The following is a 24,157-nucleotide window of genomic DNA, read 5'->3' as shown; positions in this document are numbered from 1 at the left end:
AGCAAGGCAGCTCTGGCTGCCAGTAACCAAGTCTGCACTGTTCCTCTCATCTCTGCACAGCAGCCACCAGTTCTGAACAAAATATTGCTCAACTATAAACTCAGTGCAGTGTGGACAAGACACCACAGCACACATTCATCTCTGCTCCCTGAGTCACAGCACAGCAGCTAAAACAGGCAGGGAACCTAGTGTGAAAATGTAAATCTCCTAGCCAGCATAGATTACAGAGGTCTAATTTACAGATATGTGGAATTTCTGGGAGTGAGAAAAGAAAAAGAGAAATGTAAAGATTGATGCCAACTGAATGAGGGAGAGGTATGGGGGAGAGGGATGGGTGATAGTTAAGCAGGGATATGAAAGGAAGAAAGAAACAGAAGGAGTAAGAGAGATGCACTGAGGGACAGAAATTCGGAGGGTGTGTGGAACGAGTTTGGCACATGAATATCCCAGAATCGTCTGTGATGGGAGCATCACCATAGTGATGAGTTGATTTAAAGCCGACTGTCTGGTGCATCATTGCTCTGCCCCTGAGAATCTGGAGGCTTCCACAGTGATCTGTATGCAGCTTTTTGGAAAAATGACTCCATTATGCTGCATCAATTTGGAGGCCGACACTGCAGAAAGAAGCAACGAGTGGGACGCAGGGTGTTTCACTGCTGATAGGTTGTTCTGGGTAATGAAGAACCTGCCTGTGCGGGACGGCAGGTCAGGGTTTTTTGACAAAGGTGTCTGCTATCCTGGATCGCATAAAGCTCCTACTGCCCTGACCCGGCTCTTAATCTTTAATACAAAACAAGCTCATTTTTCATCACTTGACTAAGGACTAAGGAAGTAGTTTCCCATGCAGCAACAGTCTCACTGATTTCTACTAATATGATTAGGATGTAATAGTTTTAAAGTGTAACCCAAAGTTTTTTTATTAGCCAAGGGAAAGTAAATACAGCACACACGTGATAAAGTTAGGATGGGAATGGATGGCAGGCCAGAGACCAAGGTCTTAACCTAAACTGCTGAAGGCTAGAGGTTCTGGTTTGGTGCAGTCTGACCTCATCCCCCTGCCTGTTGACACTGGGCTCGTGTGTTGTGTGCAATGAGGGTCAAAGTGCAGACTTTACAATATTTTGTGTAAGCATGTGCAAATCTCAAGTGTGCTGTGTTAGCAGTTCAGACAGAATATAAATAGTGTCCCTTCCTATTCCACACCCACTCCATCCCTATCAAGTATTGACCTGCGACAGTTTGTCTCATTCCTGCCAATGCAAGCACAGCTTCTTCTTCAGCCAGATACGTACATAAACCCACAGTGTGGTGGTATGTGTGTGTGTATGCGTAAGAAATTCACTACACCACACTTGTTATTTTGTAGGAACATCCTTCTGACTTAAATCATTGGTAATCCTTAACATTAACATCCAATTTCCTTTAACTTTGTCTGATCTTAACCCTCTAATCTTAAACATTTTGCTACTGAGTTATGAAACTGTTCTCATACAGCATTCTTTTCAGAACAGTAAAACCCAAGATAAAACAATAAAAATGTGAATGTACACTGACCTTGCTTGTGGCACTGCTGGATGATTCTCTGAATGAAGGCCTGCACATCTCTGTAGGTTTGGAGGAAACTGTCCTGGAACTGACTGGCCTGCTCAGCGCTAACCCCCAAGATCCCTGACAGACGTTCGCGACCTGCAAAGAGCAACATTTATGACTCATTACCTAGTTCCTATAAAACGGAAATCAGATGGCGATATTACAGAGGGTACACTGATGCCATATAAATCATGTTAGTCAGCTTTATAGGTGCTGATGACTGATCGTGGCAGCTTAATAATAACTGTACCGACATGAAATTGGGCCCAATCTTCTCATCTGTATCAACAAGAAAACAGTTGTGCTTTCCAAAAATACCAGAACTGTTTCTGTACTGTCAGAGTTCAGTAGTGATAATCACAAGTGTGCAGCACAAATGGCTTTTATGCAAAAGAACATGAGCCGACAAATTAATAACCAGAGATTTTAAATGGAGCCATATTACCTTTATTATGACTGAAGAGATTTGGGAGAGGCCAGGGGAGAGTGAACAGAGGACAGATTGGACCAGAGGGTAATGGAGATGGAAAGTGGAGCCAAGTGAAGGGTGAGAGATAGAAGAAGACAAGATAAAATCAGTAGGCCAAGACCAGGGCAACACTGGAAGGTGTATGTCTACGAGTGTAAAGTGACCATTAAAGCCATAAACAGAGGCCAATGTTATTTATGTATGTGCTTTCTCAGGAAGTGTTAAAGGTGTACAGCCCGTCAGCAGGAGTAGGGGAAAAGGCTATAAAGTCAGGAGTAGATCAATAGAGGAGCATAGAGGGTGAGTTAATGTGTGGCACAGTGGTGTGTGTGTGTGTGTGCGCGCGCGCACGTGCGCGATTGTGAATCTGAACCCTGAGCGGTGTGCGTTTGTGTGGCTGGTGATGAGTAATGTCATGCCAAACAGCCCGTGAGCTAGTAGGAGGCTTAGCAGAGGTGCCAGTAATTTCTGCAGAGATTCAAAACACACAGACTAAAATATGCTTATTGTTACTTCTCTTGGATGTTTGACCTTCACTGCACAGAATGATATATATAGAGAATTTGACACTAGAAGGCTTCCAGTAGTGTGGCTAGTTATATGTTTTTAGGAGTTATGCTAGAAGTGCTTAAGTTTAATGTGTTCTACTGTATGTATGGAGAATGAGACAGATGTAATGTTATGTACATGCCGTAAAGCACTGACTCTGGATGAGTATGTTCCTCCTTATGAAGTCCCACATTCCTGTGGAATGAGATCAGCTCTGGGAGTGACCTTTAACCTTGGTTACTGATGCTCCCCACACTGCACCTCTTTTGTTCTTTCAGTTTGCCCTCTCTCATCAGTTCTTCTATTCCTGCAGCCCCCCTGTTAATTCTGCTCTCTGCGCTCTGTTTTCCTACCCTCCTGCTGTTCCACAAATACCATCCACTACCACAAAAAAGACTTAATATTCCCAGTTTTGGTCTTTTCTTTTAAAAGGTCAAATTCTTTTTTTTTTTTTTTTTTTTTTTTAGCCTTTTGATCCCTTCAGCATCATGTTATGTATTGACTTATTTGTGAACGTAAGTATGAGTCTGTAGCACCGATATGCCCCTCCTCCCTGGCCTGATTATTGTCTGGCACAGAAAGCTTCCTTTTAGTATTCGGTATCCACGGCAACACATCCTTTCATCAAGAGCTGTCTGTCTATGCTGATCAGGAGCTCCTTCCATTCCTCTCCTCGTTTCCCTCGTTCTCCCTCAGCCCCGCCCAGTCCTCCCCTTTCCCCTACATTACTCTTTCTTCCACCACCACCTCTCCCTTTCTTTTTTGTCTACATTTTCTGCATCTGGCTTGACATATTTTTGCTGCAATTTTAGCACTGACCTTTTGCTTTGTCGATTGCCCCTGCATATATCCTATGCACCCCCACATCTCAAATAAATAGCTTTTATATATTTTGTCTCGCTGGCTATTATTGTTGAGGTTTATTGGTGTGTGTGTGTGTGTGTGTGTGTGTGTGTGTTTCTCCTACTGAGCTGTGGCTCCTGCTAAAGTCAAAACACCACTGAACACTCCATCATCATTTTAAGTATGAAATCTTGTTCAGCTCCTGGATGGACTCACGGTACAAGTGAGCAATAACCACTGGTCTATTCCTTACATGCATATTCTAATGAAAACCATCTGCTTAAAGGTCACCAGTGATTGTTTATCAAATATTGCTCAGTAACAGACAAGCACAAGAAACTACCATATTCACACAAGCAGGATTAATGTTTATGTAAGGCAGTTTTCTGTTTGCAGGCAAGAATACTTACTTGAATATTATAATTAAATTAGCTATCTCTGATCTCTGTATACTATATTAAAGTCCAATCTGACAATATAAACATTCTAGTTAATACAGCATATGTGTAGGTTACTGATTATTTATTCATACAAAGCCAAAATTACAACTCCTGTGCCAAAAATGCCCCTAAAAATGCTGCGGTTAAACATGTATGAAGAAAGTTTTCTGTCCAGGTTTTATTCTTAATTGGCTTTGCAAAGCATAACAACATGAGTAAACATGATTTGTGGTTCTTGAAACAAAAATTTAAAAAAAATTAAGAAATCTGAAATAATCAGATAATATGTAGTGGAGGTCTGGTCTGGAGGTCAAAACTGCTATTGTACCATTTATTTGTGCATTAACCATTTATAAATAAGTATATTGTCAGTGATAGGTTCATGCAGAGGCTTCTAAGGTCTGCTGTGTGAGCCTATGGGGGTAAAAAAAAAAAAAAAAGCTGCAACCTTATCTCAGTATATCAAGTGTCCACTGGCAATAAAACCTGAGGTAGAGTGCAGATGATCAGTAAAAAAGCTCTCCATCACATAGGTCACTTAAACATGCTCACATTAAAAACAAGGACAGGCGCACAAACATGTTCATATACACACATAAAACATACTAACTTCAATAATCACAAAAATTGTATCAATTGTCTACTGCCTGATTATACCCCTTGCCCAATTATCTACCACGTGTCTCACATCACACCAATGTCTGTCACTCTGTGTTCACAAGATCTTGCATGTGTGTGAAAGATAAATAGGTCACATGGGACAGAGATAAGTCTCTTTATGGGTCATTTTCTTTTCATTTTTATCTTCTCCCCCTAATCTCTGTCCAGTGTGCATGATGGCCAACATGAAAGAAATATAGGAAAGCAGCAATGTCCCAGCAGAAATCTGTTTTGGTGGACCTGAAAACTAAGATATAATAATATTTATTGCTCTACTACAGGCTTTCCCCTCTCTTCCTCCCCTCACCCAGAATTAGCCATGCTGCTAACACAGTTACACTCTTCAAACAATGAACCACTTGTAACTGATATCTTTACCTCATAACATAGGAACCGACTGTTATGTCATTTTGACAACAGTACAGGTCATTTGTCCAATCAATCAATGCTGACTGATAATTATCAACATTAATCAATTATTGCTACCCACTGCTCTGTGAGAGCTGTGTGTGTGTGTGTGTGTGTGTGTGTGTGTGTGGTGTGTACTTACCCGCCCCATACACAACCGAGTAAACAATGCGTTTGGCATGTTCTCGATCCTCAGATGTGACCTCAGTCTCACTCTTCCCCTTCCTGAGTGAAAATGAAAACACTGAATGAGATTGTCTCAGTTTTGTTCTAAAAGTGAATAAAATGATGAAATGTTAAAAAAAGACTATTATATATTATATGATGGTACAATCCAAAATTATGCTGTTTTAAAAAGAAAAGTGCAGATTAAATACAACCTTAGATTGGTGGTACTGAAGAGTAATATTGACAATACATAATTTCCACACTAAACTATTATACAACAGTGTAGAAAATCAAAATGCAAGTACGATGTGTGGTTGCATGAAGTAACAGTTTGTCCACTTTGATTCTTGTCTAGTCTGAACAGAATAAATAGACATAAACAAGGAGATAAAGCAAAACAAACGAAACAAAAAAAATAAAGAAGAATGAAAAACAAGAGAGTGGGCTACAACAAAAAAGGAAAGGGACAATAGAAGTATATAGACAAAACTATGTGAGACAGGGAGGTTGAAAAGGCATGAAAGACAGAATAAAGAAAATAACTGAAATAGGAGCCAGTGATGGACAGAGTTATGTAAAGTGACTTGTAGACAGCTGTAGCCCTGGAAATCAGACAGGGAGGGATGATGTGACTGCAGAGGATTTTTGGAGGCACTTACAAGGAGCTGCGATTGGTCATCAGTATTGAGAGATACACTTAAAATTTACAGTGAGCTTAAACACCACAGTGTTTCATGATGGCAGGTGGTTTGGAGCATTTACCATCAGAATAAGGATTTTCGAAATATGAGGTAATTAATTACAATGCATTTCTACTGTCCCTGTTCTTTCCAAAGGTGACCCCAAGGTGAACATTCCCCTCCACTGTGCATTGGGGTGATGGAAATCCGTCCTGGATTTTCTATGCCCCCTGCTGGATAGGCATTAATCTACTGGAGACTTCATTAAAAATATGCTACTGTTTTACCTCAGATATATTTCACATTTTGGATTTGTACCAAACACATACTTAGCTTTCTTAAAACTGACTCACTGCTGGTACATTAGTGTTTACCATGTAGAAGAGTGATTAAAAGGATAGGGGGAATGACAGGGAGGTCACCTGAAAAAAAAAAAACTGCAAGAAAAGATAAGACTCAGATACAGAGGGTCCAAAACAAGAGAGCACAGTGGAGAATTCCCAGCAGAGCTGCAGAAACACCAGTTCATTTGTTTTAAGGTTAATGAGATATAATGAAAGAGACACAATAAATCCTCAGTAGAGCTGTTAATGTGCTCTGTGGCCAGGTATGTTTCCTTAGCTCCCCTCTACCACACACAAGACCTACATACACACACACACACGAACTGAACACCCAAAAGAACAAGAGTCAACACAGACACACACTGATATCAACAGAGAGGGAGGAAAACACACACTCTCAAAAATACTTCAAAAGCACGACAATGTAATCACCAGGGAAGCCAGACCCAAGGGTGTCCTGCCCATGGAAAAGACACAGTGCATGAGACATGGTGGCATGGTAGTCATAGCAACAAGAGTATTAGCATTTAAAGTGAAGGAGTTGGAGACTGAAGAAAAGGAGAAAAAGACAGAGTTAGAGAACATATGGAGGGCGAGAGAGAGAGGGACAGGGACAGAGACAGAGAGAGAGAGAGAGAGAGAGAGAGAGAGAGAGAGTGAGAGAGTGTGACCTACCACTGAGAGGCCAGCATGGTAAAGACATCGGCCTGGGGGTTGGTAAAAATATCAAGCAGCTCAGGGTCAGAGGAGAGATGAGCCAACAGGCGTAACTCCACCTGGCAGAAGTCTGACATGTACATTTTGGGAAAGGGGTTTATTTCATATATGTATGCAGAAGAAAGAAAACAGTAAAAAAGACAATATCTGGGTTCAAGAAGTTAAAAGTCTACTGTATTGTAACCTTAAACACTCATTGTTAGTGTAAACACTATAATTAATCTGAGATTCAGTGCATGCAAGGTGTTATTTGTGCTGAAGTGTAGCAACTATGGGTTTTATGCACTTGCTGTTCCACAACCTGCCTTCTTCACTTCCAACATCTCCCAATATAACTTTAACCTACAGAGAGAGAGTGACAAATAGTTTGAAATGTGTCTCTGCCTACATGCTTCACCCTGTATTATTGCTGATGGTTGTGGGTTCAAAAAGAAGTTGTCCCTTTTTATTCCCTCTGCTGCCAAAAACGTATGAGGCTCAGCACAGATATGTAATATATCGTAGCTAAACAATACGGTGCTATCAAATTCTATTGCAGCTAAACTGGAGAAAAATGTGACAACGTTTTACAGTGGCCAGAGACAAATATATATAATACTCCTTAAAAAAAATGCAGGTATTCCTAGCACAGCTTGGCTACATCATTATTCCATATACAGTATGAGAGAAAGTGTATCAGAGACACTGAAGCCACTGCTGCATACGAAGAGATCGAGATCACATACCTATTTTTAACTGAATGTAAGAAAAAAAGACTAAACTTAAAGCACCTATAGCTAAAATCCTGCACCAAGTGGGATGTTATTTTTCCTATCTTTTTTTCTTTGGAGGAATATTGGAGGAATAGGGCTTATGAAAGATGAATTACAGAAACTCAAAATCATCTCTTACACAGTTTCAGAAAGAAAGAAACCTTTTTTGACAGTTTTTGGGTGGAACATTGTCATCTAATACAGACGTTAACTTTTTCAATCCTCGTCCAGATTTACTTGCAATTATCAGAAAATAAATGAAAGACTGAATTTTCAGGCCTGCTCTGGCGTATACGTAATCAATATCAATAAAAAAATATCTTAGATAACTTCAATGAACTTCACTGAAAAAGAAACCACAGAAATGAAAATAGACAAAGTTGGTTGCAACTTTCTAGGTTGCCAGGGAGTGAGCTTGTTTATGCAACAAACCTTGATTCGCTTATTTTCTCTTCGAGTTTCTTCTTCAATGAAGTTATCAAATGTATTTATTACTGATATTGATTACATGTCTATCACGATATATATCATTTTATTACCCAGCCCCACCTCAAAGCAAGGTCAATTTAGGTGTTTTATAAATACACATTTCAACTGTATGGTTACATTTTCTCATTTTAACTATTTGTCTTGCAAATGGATCATCTGTGAATACCCCAATAGGCACAAGCAAACTGTGCTTTTAATAAGTTATTCTTCTGTCTATTTAAAGTGTTCATATGTTAAAACCATCAAAAATTATTTTTTGGTTACTACCATCAAGAATATTCATTGTGTCTGGATGGACAAGAACAGCCAGTTTTACCACTGCCACAATTTCAGTGAAGTTGCAGAACAGACAAAATCAGTTTAAACAAAAAGGCCTCTGACACCATATGCCCTCAGCACTATATAGTAAAGCTAAGGGGTGATAGCCAGAGGCTATATATGAGATACTGTACACTGACAGGCAGAAAAACATCTTAAAAACAGGCAGACAGAAACTCTGTCTCAGCACACTGTAATACACGTATTTTGAAATGCAGACAGACCAACAACTCCATAAACAAAAATATGGTCAGACACATAGAAAGAGAAGACACACAGACACCTGTCATCTCGTTGTGGCTGGTAACAGGGTGTCAGGGCAACATGATCTGCACTGACAGGTCTACAGCTCTTTTGTCAGCTTGGTAGATGTGAAGTGACGCATCTCTCAAGAAATTATTACACACACACACACACACACACACACACACTACTGTCTGCTCCCACAAAGCAACTGCAGTACATTCCATTACTTCCATTTGGCCCAGACACATCTCGTACTTTACCTCAGCTGCTTTGAAATCAAATTAAGCAAGAACTAATGTGCAGAAAAATAACTTCAAATGGACAGGGAAAAACAGAAATTCTCTCCATGTCAGGATGAAGCAACCCATTGTAACAGATTTGTGGAAAGAAATAATTTGGAAAGAAAAGGGAAAATATGATTCACTGCTGCATAGTTAAATAGCGACTGAAGCTTTTATCAATATTGATGTAAATTTGATTTACTGTGACAAAAATTTCAGTGCTTTCAGAATTACTGAAAAGTAAAAAAGCGAGAAAGAAAGACCCTAGACTGTTCAATTTACTGTTTAACCCTGGTCAGACAAAGAGTGCAGAGAAAAAAAAAGATTACAGGGACAGGAAAGGGAAGGACTACTATCGTGGGATGAATGAAGAAGAGAAAGCAGGGATGAAGGGTGATGGAGTAAAAGAGGTTGTGATGAGGTGAGAGGGGAGTTTCTATAGATATCCTCTCATTAATGCTTTATGAGTCCAATAATATTTCCTCCAAGCATGGCTGGCAGCCTTAGACACATATTGCTGTCCAGGATGTGTGTGTGTGAGAGAGAGTGCAGGAAGAGGAGAACATTTGAGGTTGATGTAAAAAAAAAAAAAAAAAATACTAGACTTGATGTGACAGCTTAATCGGGAATCCTAACTTCATTTTGCTAAACTGAAACCATAAAAGGTGAGAAAACAATGGTATATGGTCAGATTAATTTTTATTTCACTATTAAATCAATCTTCCCAATAGTGTTTCACTTTAGCATATACAAAATGAGCAATATTAAGTTGACTACTTTGAGCTCCAGTATCTTGTATGTATTTATTACCACCATACGGATTAAAATCAATTTCTTAATGTTTAATTAGTGGCAATTTACCTGTAAGGAAAACAATCGGTCATTAAAAACCAAATAAGTTAGTTTATAAATGCAGCTGTTTTTTATTTGTGGTGCTCTGAACAACAGAAAATTACTCTGCTACTCTATCTTTCACACTCCTTTCAATTTTCAGCACAACACTATTGATGTACAATGCAGGAGCACGTATTGCTTTAAACTGCAGGTATTAAACAATAAATAAGTAGGTACAAGCTCCAGCAGTTCATTGGACAGAATACTAACATATTCAGGGAACTGAGCCATGTCTCATACATTTTTAATGCCATCACTCTGCATGAACAGTGATGTGCACACTGCATGCACAAATGCAGTACAGTACTGCATTTAATATGAAGGTTATGGATAAGAGCGTAAGAGCTTAACTACAACACATTGAGAACTGTGAGTTGTGGGTGGTGCCCTCACAGAGGCCCTCGGAGAAGAATAAATCAAGCAGCATATAGGACAGGTTAGCAAACTGCATGCTTTTAAAGGTCAATAACCTCAAACACATTGGGTCACATTTAGGCCATTAAAACAAACAAGATACTCAACAAAAAGGTCCTTCTCCTCCAAAATGACTATTGTTATAATAAAGCACATTATGCAACTGCTGTTAACATTTTGGTTTACCTTCAACTTCATCATCCTGTTTTGAGGGTCAGATTTTGTGTTTCTGAAAAACTGGGCAATATTTTTCAAGTAGCTTTTTTGTCCAGCCATCAGTGATCATATGCAGGAACATAACACTGGTTGTACTAAACATTACATGAGCTCCAACATTTTTTGGTATGGGTCTAAACAAAATACTGGTGATGGAATAAAGCCTCTCTGCCTATTTTTCCACTCTGCCCCAACACACCCCCCCCCCCCAAAAAGTTGATAATTGTTACCATAAGTTGGCAATTATAAAAAACACGTCAGACACACACAGGTCACTTAAGGGCAGAAAGGGAATTCTTTCCAGAATTAAAAACAAAGTGTACTACAAAGAATGATTTGTTTTATTTTTGGTAAAACATACTTAATAGCTATATTTTTTTTTTTTTACCTAAGCCAGGATTTGACTCCTGCTGAGGGTGGGATTGATAAACACAACACACACTAAAGACAAAATCTATGTAATATCCACACACATACACATCCAGACACATACACATTCACTCACACACACAGAGTCGCAGTGCTTTCACAAACTCCCTGTCTATGTAAGTTATATTCAGATACACTGTATAATAACTTTTGACATGCCTCTTAGTCAAATATTTCTAGGGATGTTTATAGTAGTTGACACACACACACAGCAGTTGTTCCAGTTTTGGAAGGACAACAGAGGACATAAATGGGGTGACTGGGCAGAACTCCCTAGGAGGGGTTGTTTCTATGGCAACCTTGCCTCTAAGTGCAAATGTCTGTGGCTCTATGGGCATTTGTTGGCCTGCTGATGTCCATGTGTAGTGTGTCTATGTGGGATCCTCGCTCTTATCCTGCTGCTGTCCTTCTGGTAACCCTGGTTTATCTGTCTGGTTATGTAAGCAGACAACCGACGTTACCCACAAAGCTCTCCAGGCTGACAGTGTCCCAGCTCTGCCCTCACTGTCTACACAGTCTGGACCAACGTTATAACCTGAAGTGACTTTGTGATGCCAGCTGAGGCTGTCAATCCCAAAAAAAATTGTAGGTAGAACAGTTAGAAATTTAAAGTTACAAATCTAGCCTAGGCAAAACATTTATGCTGATTTGAGTAGAAAACAATAGGACTAAATCTAAAGAATTAAACTGGATGTGAGTGGTGTCTCTTCTCTGATTCACATACCCACTTTTCATATTGACTGCCATTAAAGCAATTTTTCCTAAAGGGTGAATCACAAAAGCAGAACTAATGTTGCTGTAACTGCAATGCAGAACCATCTCCACTCCCAAAGGTTTAATTGGTGTCAGGATAAACAATAATCCAAACACATTTGCCATTACACATTGTCCTACCAGCAGCAATAAAGGTCCAGCCTTCCTGAGGAATGAACATGGCCCGGGGATGAACTGTGACGACCTCCTCCTCCTTTCCTGTAGGGACCAGACATAGAACCCTGAGAAACTCCTGAGCACATTGTCCCTTACTGCAAATTTCTTATGACTTTAAATGTTCAAATGATGCTACAATGGGAAGTTGTAATCTGTCTGCAAATTAAGATTCTGAATATTTTGGCTGATGGACTTACAGTTACTGTACAGGGTTCCCTTATAAGTTCTTAGTTCCACTATGCTGTGTTTGTGTGGCTCACAGAAAGTGTGACAAAGAGAGTTCATGTTTACATCTGACTTAACCAGGAGTTAAGGTATGAAGCTGCAACACTCCATTTAGAGGCAAATCAGGATCAGTCTCTGCACTCTGTGCTGTGAAAATATGGGCTGAAGTGCTGACCTTAGTACAAGAGGAATGATGGGGTCCATAACAATGAACCATCCCATCCTATGTCAGCATGGTGAAAATACTAATATGGCAGTGTAAACACCCACACAAACACGTACATGCTGACACTGAAGATTTAGGGCTTCCACACAAAAAACAAAACAAAAAAAAAAAAACAGATACAGCCTATACACAAGGCTGATCTAGAAATGAATCTTGGGACTTCCCATTTGTGTTTGATAATTCACCATCCACTATCTTTCTCTTCTTCATTAAACCATCAATCTTATATTGCAGGAACAGAAAAACAGCTTCCATTTCTAAACACAGTCACAATCTGTTCTAATTCAGTTTTAAAGGTGACAGTGCAAAATTTGAACACCCAATCTCACATGAATATCAAGCACATCACAATTTGGAAGCATATACAATCAATATACAGTATGAATCAATGAACAATACAAAGCAAACAAACACTTTTTAGTGAGTAGCCTTTTGCAGCTGCAGACTTATCATTCTCATACTTTTTTTTATTAGCTCCCTCCTATTCAATTTTTCTAGGCCTCGAATTTTCTCCTTCATCCACACACATGCCTCAACATTTATCACTCTCTCTTTCCCCAGGATGTGTGGGAGGGGCCTGTGTGTGTCCTTCTTACCTTGGATGTACTGTTTCTTGGTGATTTGAAGTGGCTGCCTTGGCAGGGCCTGAAAGTTCTAGTTTGGAAGAAGACATTTCATTATAGGCAGATGCACTATAACACTGCCCCACTGGAGATGGACATTCCTCTTTTCAACATCAGGTTTTGTATAGGTGAATGAAAATATGTGGAAGCCCAAATAAACTAATTAGCTCTAGATACGGGCAAAAGAAGAGCTGTCTATATCTGCAACCATTCCCAGTGTGCTCTTGAGGCTGTAATGGAGGGATGAGAGTGATTTTATACTTCTTCCATATCAAATGACACGATTGGCAGCACCAGGTACCATAGATTTTTCTGACTTTTCCAAACTCTGCCAGGAAATTACAGTTTCAATGCACTTCTGCGACCTGACCAGTGTATACTGATTGATGCCAACCACCTAATGGGATAAATATGAGTCGTAAATTAGTCATTTACAACACTGGAAAACTCTTATAATTCCAGTATCCCTTGATTCCCCTCACATCTTGAATTTCCCTCTTCATGTTATTTTAACATTTAATGTGTAGCATTTATATAGTGCCGATTGCTTTTTCTGGCCAACATACATATCCTGAGACTCCAGTCAACACTACAGACCTTCCGAGTTTTAAGATACACATCTTAAAATAGGAATAGCCTGATGTTCACTGGGCTCCTTGCCCACTCTGCATCGATCCACTGAGTAATCCAAGACGTTGCTGACAGACACACACAAAATCACAAGTATGCAGGTTATTTCTGCCTGAAGAAGGAAAATGGGAAATGTGATAATGCTCATCAGCACATACACACAGTGTTTTATGGGTGGATACAAAAAAAAAAAGAAAAGAAAAAAAAAAGCCGGTTCAGACTCAGCAGTGCCATTTGAATCCCTGTTAATCTCACTTGATACACCCATTTAAACATACAGTACAAGGTGACAAGTGTGCATGTAAGGAGGATGTTAAAGGATATTGTTAGGGATGTGCTTGACACATTAATAATAGTGTACACACAGACAGACACACTCCCAACACTGATTAACAATAAGAGGGAGGGAAGGAAAAAGGACACAGAAATACACACAGACAAAAACCAAACAGTGTTTCCAGAATCCAAATGTGGACAGAGCTGGTTTGATCCAACAGGGAATGTGCAGGATTGTGTATGATCCAGGAAAAAAACAGTTCTCCGCTTCCACCACTCATTCATTATTCACTAGATGAAGGGAGCAAGTGAGAGAGACAGGAAGATGAAAAGACAGGACTGCAGTGGCAGGGTGTGTACAGTGGAAAGAATACATCAGGGACCAGGCACCAGTTATAATGCACTAAAGCAAAGCCACAGCACACACAGCTTGACTTATGATGTACATGAGATACGTGACCTGCAGTGAGTGAGTGGGGCAAAGTGAGGGAGAAAATGTGCCAGCAATTACAAGTGTGTATGTGTGTGTCTTTGTCGTTTGGGGGATTTGCCCTCCGACAGATGATTCAGTGTGTCAGATGTGTCTGGTCAGCTTCTCCCATCATGCAGTGTCGCAGCATAAATCTGTACTCAGAGTGTACACACATACACAGCATACAGATCACAGTGAGTCACCCATTAGATACTAATTTTTCCAAGGTACACTCATACATCTTCTTACACACATGAACACATTTTTCTCATCCTAATTCAGAGTTTTCCCCCTGGGTAGGCAGTGGTTTGAGGAAAGAATGTATCTACACACAAAGCTTCATAAGAACAGTTACCACCTTTAAGAGCAAACTTGCAAATTGCAGGTGACAGATTGGTTATTGCTATGCAAAAGAAAGTGTGCCCTGTGTTTTAATATGCAATAAAAACCTCTAATTGTACTCAAAGAGAAAATCAGATGTTAAAACTGTAATGAGAGCAATGAAATGAAGAAAAGAAAAATACAAAGACAAAAACATGAAAAGGAAACAGTGCTCCAGAGATCAAAGAACTAAAACATCTTATATATACATACATTATACACACACACACACACACACACACACACACACACACATATATATATAAGAGAGTGAGAGAGAAAGAGTCAATAGACATAAAAAACACTATGTTTGGACACCGAGCACATATATGCAACATAAACATAGTTAATCGAACATAAGGATTTCTACACCTGTCTGTGAAAAGAACTAGTAAACAGCAATTTAATCTGATGAATTATTGCTCAGTAATCTATGTACTAGTACAGCAGTTCCAGTGATGGTGCCACCTACGGGACTAAATTATCCACTGCATCCCCTCTACATTTTCACATTAAGTCATATCTCAAGTAATACAAAAACATCATGCCATATGTACTGTATATATGCCCTCACTCACAAAGTAATATGTACATACATAAGCAACACATTCATACAGTAAGATACATTCAATTTGAAATGCAAACAAAAAAAAAAACACATGCATGTGCTCTGTAAGTGGTCAGACTCATTACCACCCTTGCTGTGTCATGAGGAACAGAGAAACCAGTTCATTAGTGGACACCGTGGGAGTCAGAGAGCCTGGTAAGTGTCCAGACAAGTGCACTAACTCATTTATCCTTGAACTGTATGTATTCTAAGTACAGTCAAACTGGCTCTTACAAACAGAATCACAGGCTCACAAACACTGGGTATCGAACAGAGGAAGCAAGCAGTAACATGTATGGCACATTAAAATGTACAGACATACACAGATACACATGAGCATTGGCATAGGAAAAGCGCCATTAATTGGCAGCCATGTTTTTGTTTCTTCCCTAATTACAACAATGCATGATGAAACATACTTATCTAGTACCTCTTTTGCATGCACAATTGGTTGACATTCAAATAAAACACACATAGTACTTAAATATGATCCAAAGACCAAACACACATGCTGTTTTCTTCTCCGAGGCTCATTGACTCTGAATGGGCCAGTTAATCATGCAAATGTACTCATTTTCCCATGTTTTTCTACTCACACTGATCAGCATCAGTGTGTATTCTCCCTAACGAACTGCTCTTTCTATTTTTAAATACCCTAATTTCCTAATATGGGTGCCTAATGAGCCTGAAAATTAACCAGTGACTGGCTACTACTGGCCCTAAAGTGGATCTGTGAGGACCCAACAAAGGCATGAGAAGGACACTTATTTCCAAAGAACCTTTTAGCACTGTTGACCCAAGGAATCATGTTTTTGATTAGCATATTGAGGCTAAAATATTCACCATGGCTTGATTATTGCTGCTCCATTTGCAGGTAAGATTCAGATAACTAAAACCAGTTTTATTGTGAAAGGGCAGGATAATGCCAATATGCTCAACGCCTGCTGGTCCAACAATATTAAGCTACTTAATATTTAATATCAACACTATGCACTATCACCCAATATGCTTTGCTTAAGTTGAGAAAAGTTCCAAAAGTCACAGCTGACACAGAAGAACCTATGCCAAGAAGAGAAGCTCTGCCTGTTGTTTGGAGGTACTTTGGTCATTAAAAAAAAAAAAAAAAATCCGACATTGACTAAACAACTATTTTTTGCAAATGTCAGGTTAAAGTTGTCCCTGAAAGCAGCAACATGAACAAGTTGCTCCACCACCTTAGCCACAAACATATCCAGTCACAAATGGGAAAAAAAACACCATCACATACCATGAAATCAGTATAACTTGGAAAAATACCATGATAAAAAATTTTTGGTCATATCACCCAGCACTAGCACACATTCATATAAGGGGAAAACAAGAAACTCAAATTCAGGCAGCAACCGGAGTCCATACACAAAAGAAAACTTAAGGCAGTTACTGACCAGAAGTCAGAGACGACTAAACTCAGGTGAATTTAACAGTTCAAACAGGGAACACACGGGGCCAAAAAGGAAGCAACCCAAGCATGACCACTGGACAGTCATGAAGCAACAGTCTAAAAAGGGAGATGGTCACTGCCAGCTTAAATACAGATTGGGTAAATTGCATGATGAGAAACAGTTGGGAGAAGGCAGAGCTTCCTGGATCAGGTAACAGGGAAAACAGGGGAAGCAAAACAAGAAAGGAAGAACACCAAATTAAAAGCTTGGGACAAGAAGTTTAGTGAATCATGTCACTTCACATCTGTGTATCTTTGACAACAAGGTGGCATGAATTTTCTTTTCACAAGTCCTATAACTGTAACTGCTAAATAAGTCCTTGAACAAGTCAGTGAAACTGAATGTATTCTGTAGAAGAAGCAAAATGTGTGGAAAATTACCTCCATCACACAATTGATCTTTTTACCTATAAAAACATATTACATATGACAAAGTTTATACAGTATACTCACAACTGGGCCCAATTTTATGATAATACATTTGATTCATTGCAGAAGCCTTCAACTTACTCCCCATTTTGTATAATAATTTCACAAGCTAAAGAAACATTTGGCTTAATAAATTAAACAGTTTAAGAACAATTTGAAAGTGTTCTATGTCTATGCAGGTTTGCTATTCTATTTCTTTGTAAGCTCAAGATAAATTCCACAGCTATACTGCATCCACTGAGATCAATCAGACATCAAAACACACCTACAATGTATTCCCAGATAGTGCTGTTTCAGTCAGGTTCATAACTGAATAAAGGAACTACAATAGCAGGTCTGTGGGATATGGGTGTGCATGAGAAGTGCTGTTCTCCCAACCCAGCATAGCAACAATCTGCATTAGCACTGTATTTGTTGACAATATCGAAGTGAAGAATTCAATTTCAAGTTAATCACATTGTTATATTAGTGCATCAGGCACTAATTACACACAGATTGTGAGTGCAAACTGAACAAAAGGCACACTACAAATTTGCCCTGCATTTCCATGAACGTAAATCTGGCCCACAGAGAGACACAGAGAGTCTCAGTGGAACACTGCCTTGTTAAACAGATGGCGAAGACTGAATCACTGAGCTGGTGTGGGGTAATTTAATCACACTACACCAGTTTAATGGTTCACCACAGAGCACATACACGCATACATACACACATACATGTTTGTATGAATCCCTCCTTGTGCACTCACAAACAGACACACACAGTACTAAATTATCTCCAGTTACGCTGAAATCACAAACGCACTCATCAAAATCCATCTGCTCAGCTTGGAGGGAGATAGGCACATGGCTGCAAAGCCGACGATCAATCTATTAGTTAGTAAGGCAAGTAACTGGATGGCACTAAGACCCAGAGTGAAAGGGGCCATGACAGGGGCCATGGCTATTTGGCTGATATTGTGGCAATTTGATCTAGCCATTATTGCCCAGCAGCTGCAACTGTTGCCCAATAGTCAGCCTCATTACTATCCCAACTCACTTTTGAGATTTATCAGAAGAAAATTCTAACAAAATACACAAACATAAATATGATGAAATTAATTTTAAAAAAATGAAAATTAGTATTCATGAACATTATATTCTTGCACTTTACTACCATTTACAGAAACACATCTGTGCTTTTGAATCCCAAATAATGCAGTAATGTGTAATGTGCCTGGCTGTGTATGCGCCAGTTTATCCAACACTGCCAGCGAGTCAGCAGAGAACAGGACACGGACTTCAGTGAAGAGCCTAGGGAGGACTTTCTGTAATTGGCAAACATTTAATAAGTAAATGCAGAGCAATCATAAATGAACAAGCTCTAAAGGAAGCTCTGTTAGTAGTCTTGGGAACACAGCTGCACAATCATAAAACAAAATACAAAAGCTTAACATCAAGTATACAATGCAGCAATATTCTTCTGGATTGCTTTATTACATATTTTTCCTGCACCACATAAGTTAGATCTGTCCAGGATTTATTTACTGTATATCATATCCTGTATATGTAAACCAGGCAGTGAGTGAACTGTCAAAAGGGCTGAAGGTACAATCTATAGGTAAAATTCTCTCAGTTAAATTATAGCCCTGCTGTTGGAGGAAGTGCACACAAGAAGAATCTAATAAAGAGACAAGAAGGTCAAGAAAAACAATTTAGAGAACCAAACTGACTGTGCTTCAGCCTTTGACATCACAAAACAAATGGTTTAACAAAAACCCAATAATGAAATTGTAATGTCATGTTTTTTTATCTTTCCACATATTTGCTTGATTGAGAGAATTTGACGCACTTCAGGGTAGCATGAGTGCCATAAAGGAGTCTGGCAGAAGCAGAAGAGGGCCGTGAGAAAGAAAGAGAGAGAACCGATGATACAGGGAGGAATACTGCATACTGTTTCCCTTCCCTAGTGCTCAAACCAGTGAAAGTATGGGAGAGAAGTTCTATCTTATTTGTCTCCTTTGTCTTCACTGCCACTATTTGGCATTAAATGAGAGGGAATGTGTACGTGAAGGAAAGAAAAAAACAGTGGACAGAAAAAAGGCATATAGAAAGGGTCAACAAAAAAGCATAAAAATATATAGGAAGAGAGAAAAAGCTAAAGTTAAACAACAGGGAAAAACAGAAAAGTACACACAGGGTATGATAAAAAAATAAGGAACAACAGAGGCTCACAGGCTGCACACATTTTTTGCTTTTAGCAGATAAAAACAGATGAGGCAGAGCAGAATAGCCCCACTTCTCCCTGCATTGGGACTCACTTCTTGCAGCGCTTTAAGCTCAGCAGTAGTTTTATAGCTGTCCTGCTTTGATTCAGGCACCCCTTTTGTTACTGCAGTCTGGCTTCACCTCAGCTGAACCCACAACAGATTAAAGCTTCAACACGCATAGTTTGACGGTGTGTATATGAACTTCATGTGTGTGGTGAGTGGTAAGTGGCAGAACAACTTCCCTGCCTCGCTTAACCACAATCTGTTACATAAATTGCCACTTTTTCCGTCTGAACAGCAGGATATGACCTGTTAGTGATCACTGACCTCACTGAGTGCCTGATTATTTGCCAGCATATTCCACTCCTTAAAACATTAGTTAGTCGGAGTGTATTTCATTTATGTGCTAGAATAACAATACATTTATTTTTTTTAAAAACCCTGTAAGTTCTTTAATGGAAAAATTAGAGTTGATTCTTCTCCTCTCTGACTTACTATTCTAATCAATCAACCAGCTTCTCTCCATGTTGTCACAAACTAAACCAAAGATTTTAAGACACCATGTCTCACAAATCCTTTATTTATTAATTAAAGTGTTATTTTCATTATCAAATCTGCATTGTGTTTTACAGAGCAAACTTTGTGAAAAATAAAACACTTCAGATATCTCATTTTGTCTGACCAACTGTCAGAATTGACACAGTACTGAATTTACGATGTTGTACATGGAGAATTGCAGTTGAAGGGAGACTGCAGTGGGTAGTGGTACAAAATGTATAGAAAGCCAGAAAGTATGAAATATGAAATCTGTGCCAAAGAAATTCTTCTAAATTTTAAGCCTCTCTGGTTGTGTCTTGCCTATTCTTAGTATACGTGTGTGCTGTGAGTTTGTGCTCAAGGAACTATGAATATTTCAGTAGGATTACAGTAGTTCTATGACTCCATAAAGCTGGTTTAACTCTATATTATCTCTATCAGGCAGACTTACTGTCAGTTGGAACACATACATTCTTACTTATTTTGGTGTTTTAACACGGACTTGCTGTCTTTGAAAACACAGCTTAAGACGCATTTCTCTCTGCTGGAGTATAAATACACCTGAGTTGTATATAACCTACAGTAATTTACTGTGGTGTTTTGAAGCTGGCCTGCAGGATAGCACCATGGACAGCTCACCTAATTTGACACTGCTGACAACACATGCAGCTCAGGCCTGCAGCAGCCACTTCACAGCCCATACAATTAATCAAAAGAAAGAGAGAGACAAGTAATGGCAAGCAGGTAATACTTACTGGGTGTTTCGCTGAGATTCTCCCAGTCACAACACTTGTCTGGTACCACATAGAAGAAATGTAGTTCTGATAAATTGTTAGGGAAATAGAGAAAAAGCGTATTAGTTACAGACAAAAGCAAAAATGAATAATTATGAATATTAACATGTTTTGATAACACAGTGTCACAGTTACTATATATTTCAGACAGTCAGAGAAGTGATCAGTAATGTTTCCATATAGACGACTCATATCCAATCCGGCCTGAAAACAACAGCTGCGATCCTCATTGCCATGATTACACTGATTCTGCTTTTGGACCGACAGGCATTAACAGTGCCATGCGGCAGCCTGATGCCTACATTGAACAAGCTGTTAGCACACTGTAGTGCCGGTGCTGTTGGGGTAACAAGCAGGACAATCAAAAACACTGTTGTGCTCTGGGCTGCCCCTTTAGGATGTAACCCCAAAACCTGCCTATATACATACATGCTGACAAAGGAGGAAAGAGTCAGCAATCATTGATAAAATAAGAGTAATTTGACAATTAGGTTTCTTGAGGTGATAGTTTAAAGACAGCCTTTTTTCTTAAAGAACAAATTGCCCACCTCAGGTTCAGGTTTAATATTGCATGAAACTACAAATATCCATACTCAAAATACTACCACATGTGCAGCATTTAGGTTATGAGTAAAATAATTCATGTTTGGTTTTATCAACAGCACCTTCCACTAGTTCGGATTGTTGCCTGTGCTGGCCAAAAGACCACCAGATGAGTCACCATCATCATCAGAAGCCAAAGAGCTTTACAGATAGACAGTCAGACTCATTTGCAGAGTTGAGCAAGCACAGACTGGCAAACACAAGCTGCTGCTCCCAGAGTTGAACAAAGCCCACGTGGAGGGACAGACACAGAACTACATTACCCTGCCATACAGCAGTGGCAGTAAAAAGGACCAGCAGCTTGAAGGAACCAGCCCAGAAGAATGGTTTCATAATTATATTAAAGCAGAGGCATACTGACCTGTGAGCTCTCTTTAATGTAGGAGTACTGCAATCACATTTTATCAGTCTGTTGTACAATGTACCTGTGCTGTAGTTCAAATAACTATGAATCATCTACATTACTCATTTGTGTTCAACTGTTCTGAGTATAGCAGTGTTATGAGGGTGACATTCATAACGGCAGCAACTGTGAAAGAATAGGAACAAAATGGGTTTGTGTAGAACCCTACAAGATCTATTCCACTGTACTAATGCACAACCAAACTGTGGGAACAGAAAAACAAAATCTGTGGGATCTGCATCAGTCCTTGAAGCCTGCAGTTCTAGCCTCAAGCAAAAAACAGTCTGGCTGTCTGAAAGCAGCTGCAGGCTCACCTTGCCTATCATGCATGAGAGAATCCCATCAACAAAAGTGGACTTGATTTTGTGAACCTGGGAGTGATAACAGAGATATTTTTACAGTAAATATAGCATTTTGAGATATCACTTGTTTATCCTGAACTGGTTGTTTGTAACATACACTCAGATTTCATTTGTACAGTGACAGGATGCTCCTTTAGTGAGCTAAAATAATATATTTGACAATCTTTTTGACACATGAACAAAACGTGGTTGAGAACATGACTGACCTGCCTGTATTCTAGAATGATCTTTGGCAGAGGATGGAGGTCCTGAAGCTGTAACAACTGTGACAAACACGGCAGAGCCAAAGAAGTTAAAAGATTGGTCACTGAAGAATGCAATGACCAGTATGTGAGTCTGTTTGAGTGTTTATGTGCCTCTGATTCATCTGTATGAAGGTGTCAGCGCACCTAGTGAAACATCAAGTAAGACCAACATTGACATATCTATGAGTGGTTGTGTTTCTGTGTGCTCCATACTGCAGCTTCTGATGTTGACTGCTGTTGTTTGTTAATGGTCTTGGGAAGTTTCTTGTTCTCGCACCGCTCATGGAGGCGCAGCTTCTCAAACAGAACCTTCAAATATTGTAAATTTACAATATCTATAAATACAAATCACAAACATGAAATAGAAAAATACACAAACAGAAATATGTGTCTATACACAGAGTATATATACAGTTTATACACAATCAAACAAAATATAGGAGACGCCATACAAACTGCACAGTTTTTATAAATGTACTTAACCGAAAACTGTTCAACACCTTGTAATATAAACAATACAGTATCAGGAAAATAGACATTATATGCATGGCTACATTACAAAATTGTATATATAAAGGTACAGACTGTTCGCAGCTGAGTGTTGCTGGTGACCAGGAATTTTTGTCCAGCTGCTCGGTGGGCCTCCTGCTCCAGCTGCTTCATCCTAGTCTGAAAGTGACAAGAAGAAAGCCAGACAGAGACACACGGTTAAGGTAGGTCAGACCTGGGTGGTGCAGAGTTTGTTGACATGAATTTAGCAGTCAAAGTCAAACGATTAACACCTTCAGATTACCAACCAATGTGTTATTAAATGCACAAAAAAAGTAAGCAGCATGCGCTGAAGCAGAGCAGTATATTTCTCCACGCCTTTGTCAATAAGTCATGCATGTGTGTCAAGTGTGTAACTATGTATCGCTTGTGACTAATATTCAGAAAAATTAACCCTTAATGCAGATGTAATGTATGTATGTCAAAAACTAAAGATTAAATGATCAAACAATTTTTAGAAACCATGCAGACAAACTATGGGGTCATGTGAGGAGAGAACTTATGTAACCTGTTTCAGTTCTTCCTCCTTTCAACAGCAAAATGCAAAGCAGTTTGTTTTTATAATGCACATCAGTCAGATGGCAAGGGTATGGTGACACAGACAAGCAGACAGATTAGCTAACATCTTCACACACACACTTGCTCAAGCACATGTATCAAATCTGTATGTATATACAACATACAGATACAACCCACTACTGAAACGCATGCTTTCATTTAAATATACACTAACACACAAAGAACCAGAGCATGGGTTTTAATGAATGCTATGATAATCCACAAAAGCACAATAAGCTTTGTTTCTCATGACAGCTGACACAAACAGATTGATATATACAGAAAAGAGAGGAGTGGAATGGAAAAAAAAAAGAGGTAGAGGAAAAGAGAAAGCGTGATCAAAAGAGAGTGAGCTCCTGAGACACAGATATAATGACAAAAAGTAAATGAGAAAAAAATCCTCATCTACCCAAACAAGAACATTTATGTTGGGTTGACATCCACACGGTAGCAGCTCATAACACATCTAACTAAACTGACAGGCAAATGAGAATGAGGGAAAGGAAGGAGGGACAAGAACAGAAAAAAGGGAAGGTAGAAAGCGAACTGGAGTGACAACAGACATGGAGAGCAGAGTAACAGATGAGAAGAACAGGGAAAATGTGTAAACAAAAGGACAAAAATGAAATTGAAATGTGATGCTAACTGATTAGAGAGTAAAAAGATGAGAGG

At 39.2% G+C, this 24,157-nt stretch overlaps 1 protein-coding gene across 3 annotated transcripts in view; it reads right to left on the bottom strand.

The window, feature by feature from the left end:
- poln (polymerase (DNA directed) nu) overlaps positions 1–24,157 on the bottom strand; it is a 35,432-nt gene that overhangs the window by 4,948 nt on the left and 6,327 nt on the right. For 2 of the 3 annotated variants that reach the window (XM_026293235.1, XM_026293218.1), the window contains 10 exons: positions 22,964–23,047; positions 22,592–22,687; positions 22,340–22,396; positions 22,086–22,142; positions 20,727–20,792; positions 12,885–12,942; positions 11,802–11,879; positions 6,827–6,938; positions 5,102–5,184; positions 1,555–1,686 (listed from right to left, as the gene is read on the bottom strand). In XM_026293235.1, the coding sequence (XP_026149020.1) occupies positions 1,555–1,686; positions 5,102–5,184; positions 6,827–6,938; positions 11,802–11,879; positions 12,885–12,942; positions 20,727–20,792; positions 22,086–22,142; positions 22,340–22,396; positions 22,592–22,687; positions 22,964–23,047 (823 nt within the window). The remainder of the gene's footprint in view (positions 1–1,554; positions 1,687–5,101; positions 5,185–6,826; positions 6,939–11,801; positions 11,880–12,884; positions 12,943–20,726; positions 20,793–22,085; positions 22,143–22,339; positions 22,397–22,591; positions 22,688–22,963; positions 23,048–24,157) is intronic. The other variant, XM_026293228.1, reaches the window with a different exon arrangement.

Source organism: Mastacembelus armatus, chromosome 18 (genome assembly GCF_900324485.2).
Source record: "Mastacembelus armatus chromosome 18, fMasArm1.2, whole genome shotgun sequence".
In the NCBI taxonomy this organism is placed as follows: Eukaryota; Metazoa; Chordata; class Actinopteri; order Synbranchiformes; family Mastacembelidae; genus Mastacembelus; species Mastacembelus armatus.
Note: the sequence above shows the minus strand (reverse complement) of the source record. Positions and strands in the feature narration are given on the sequence as shown.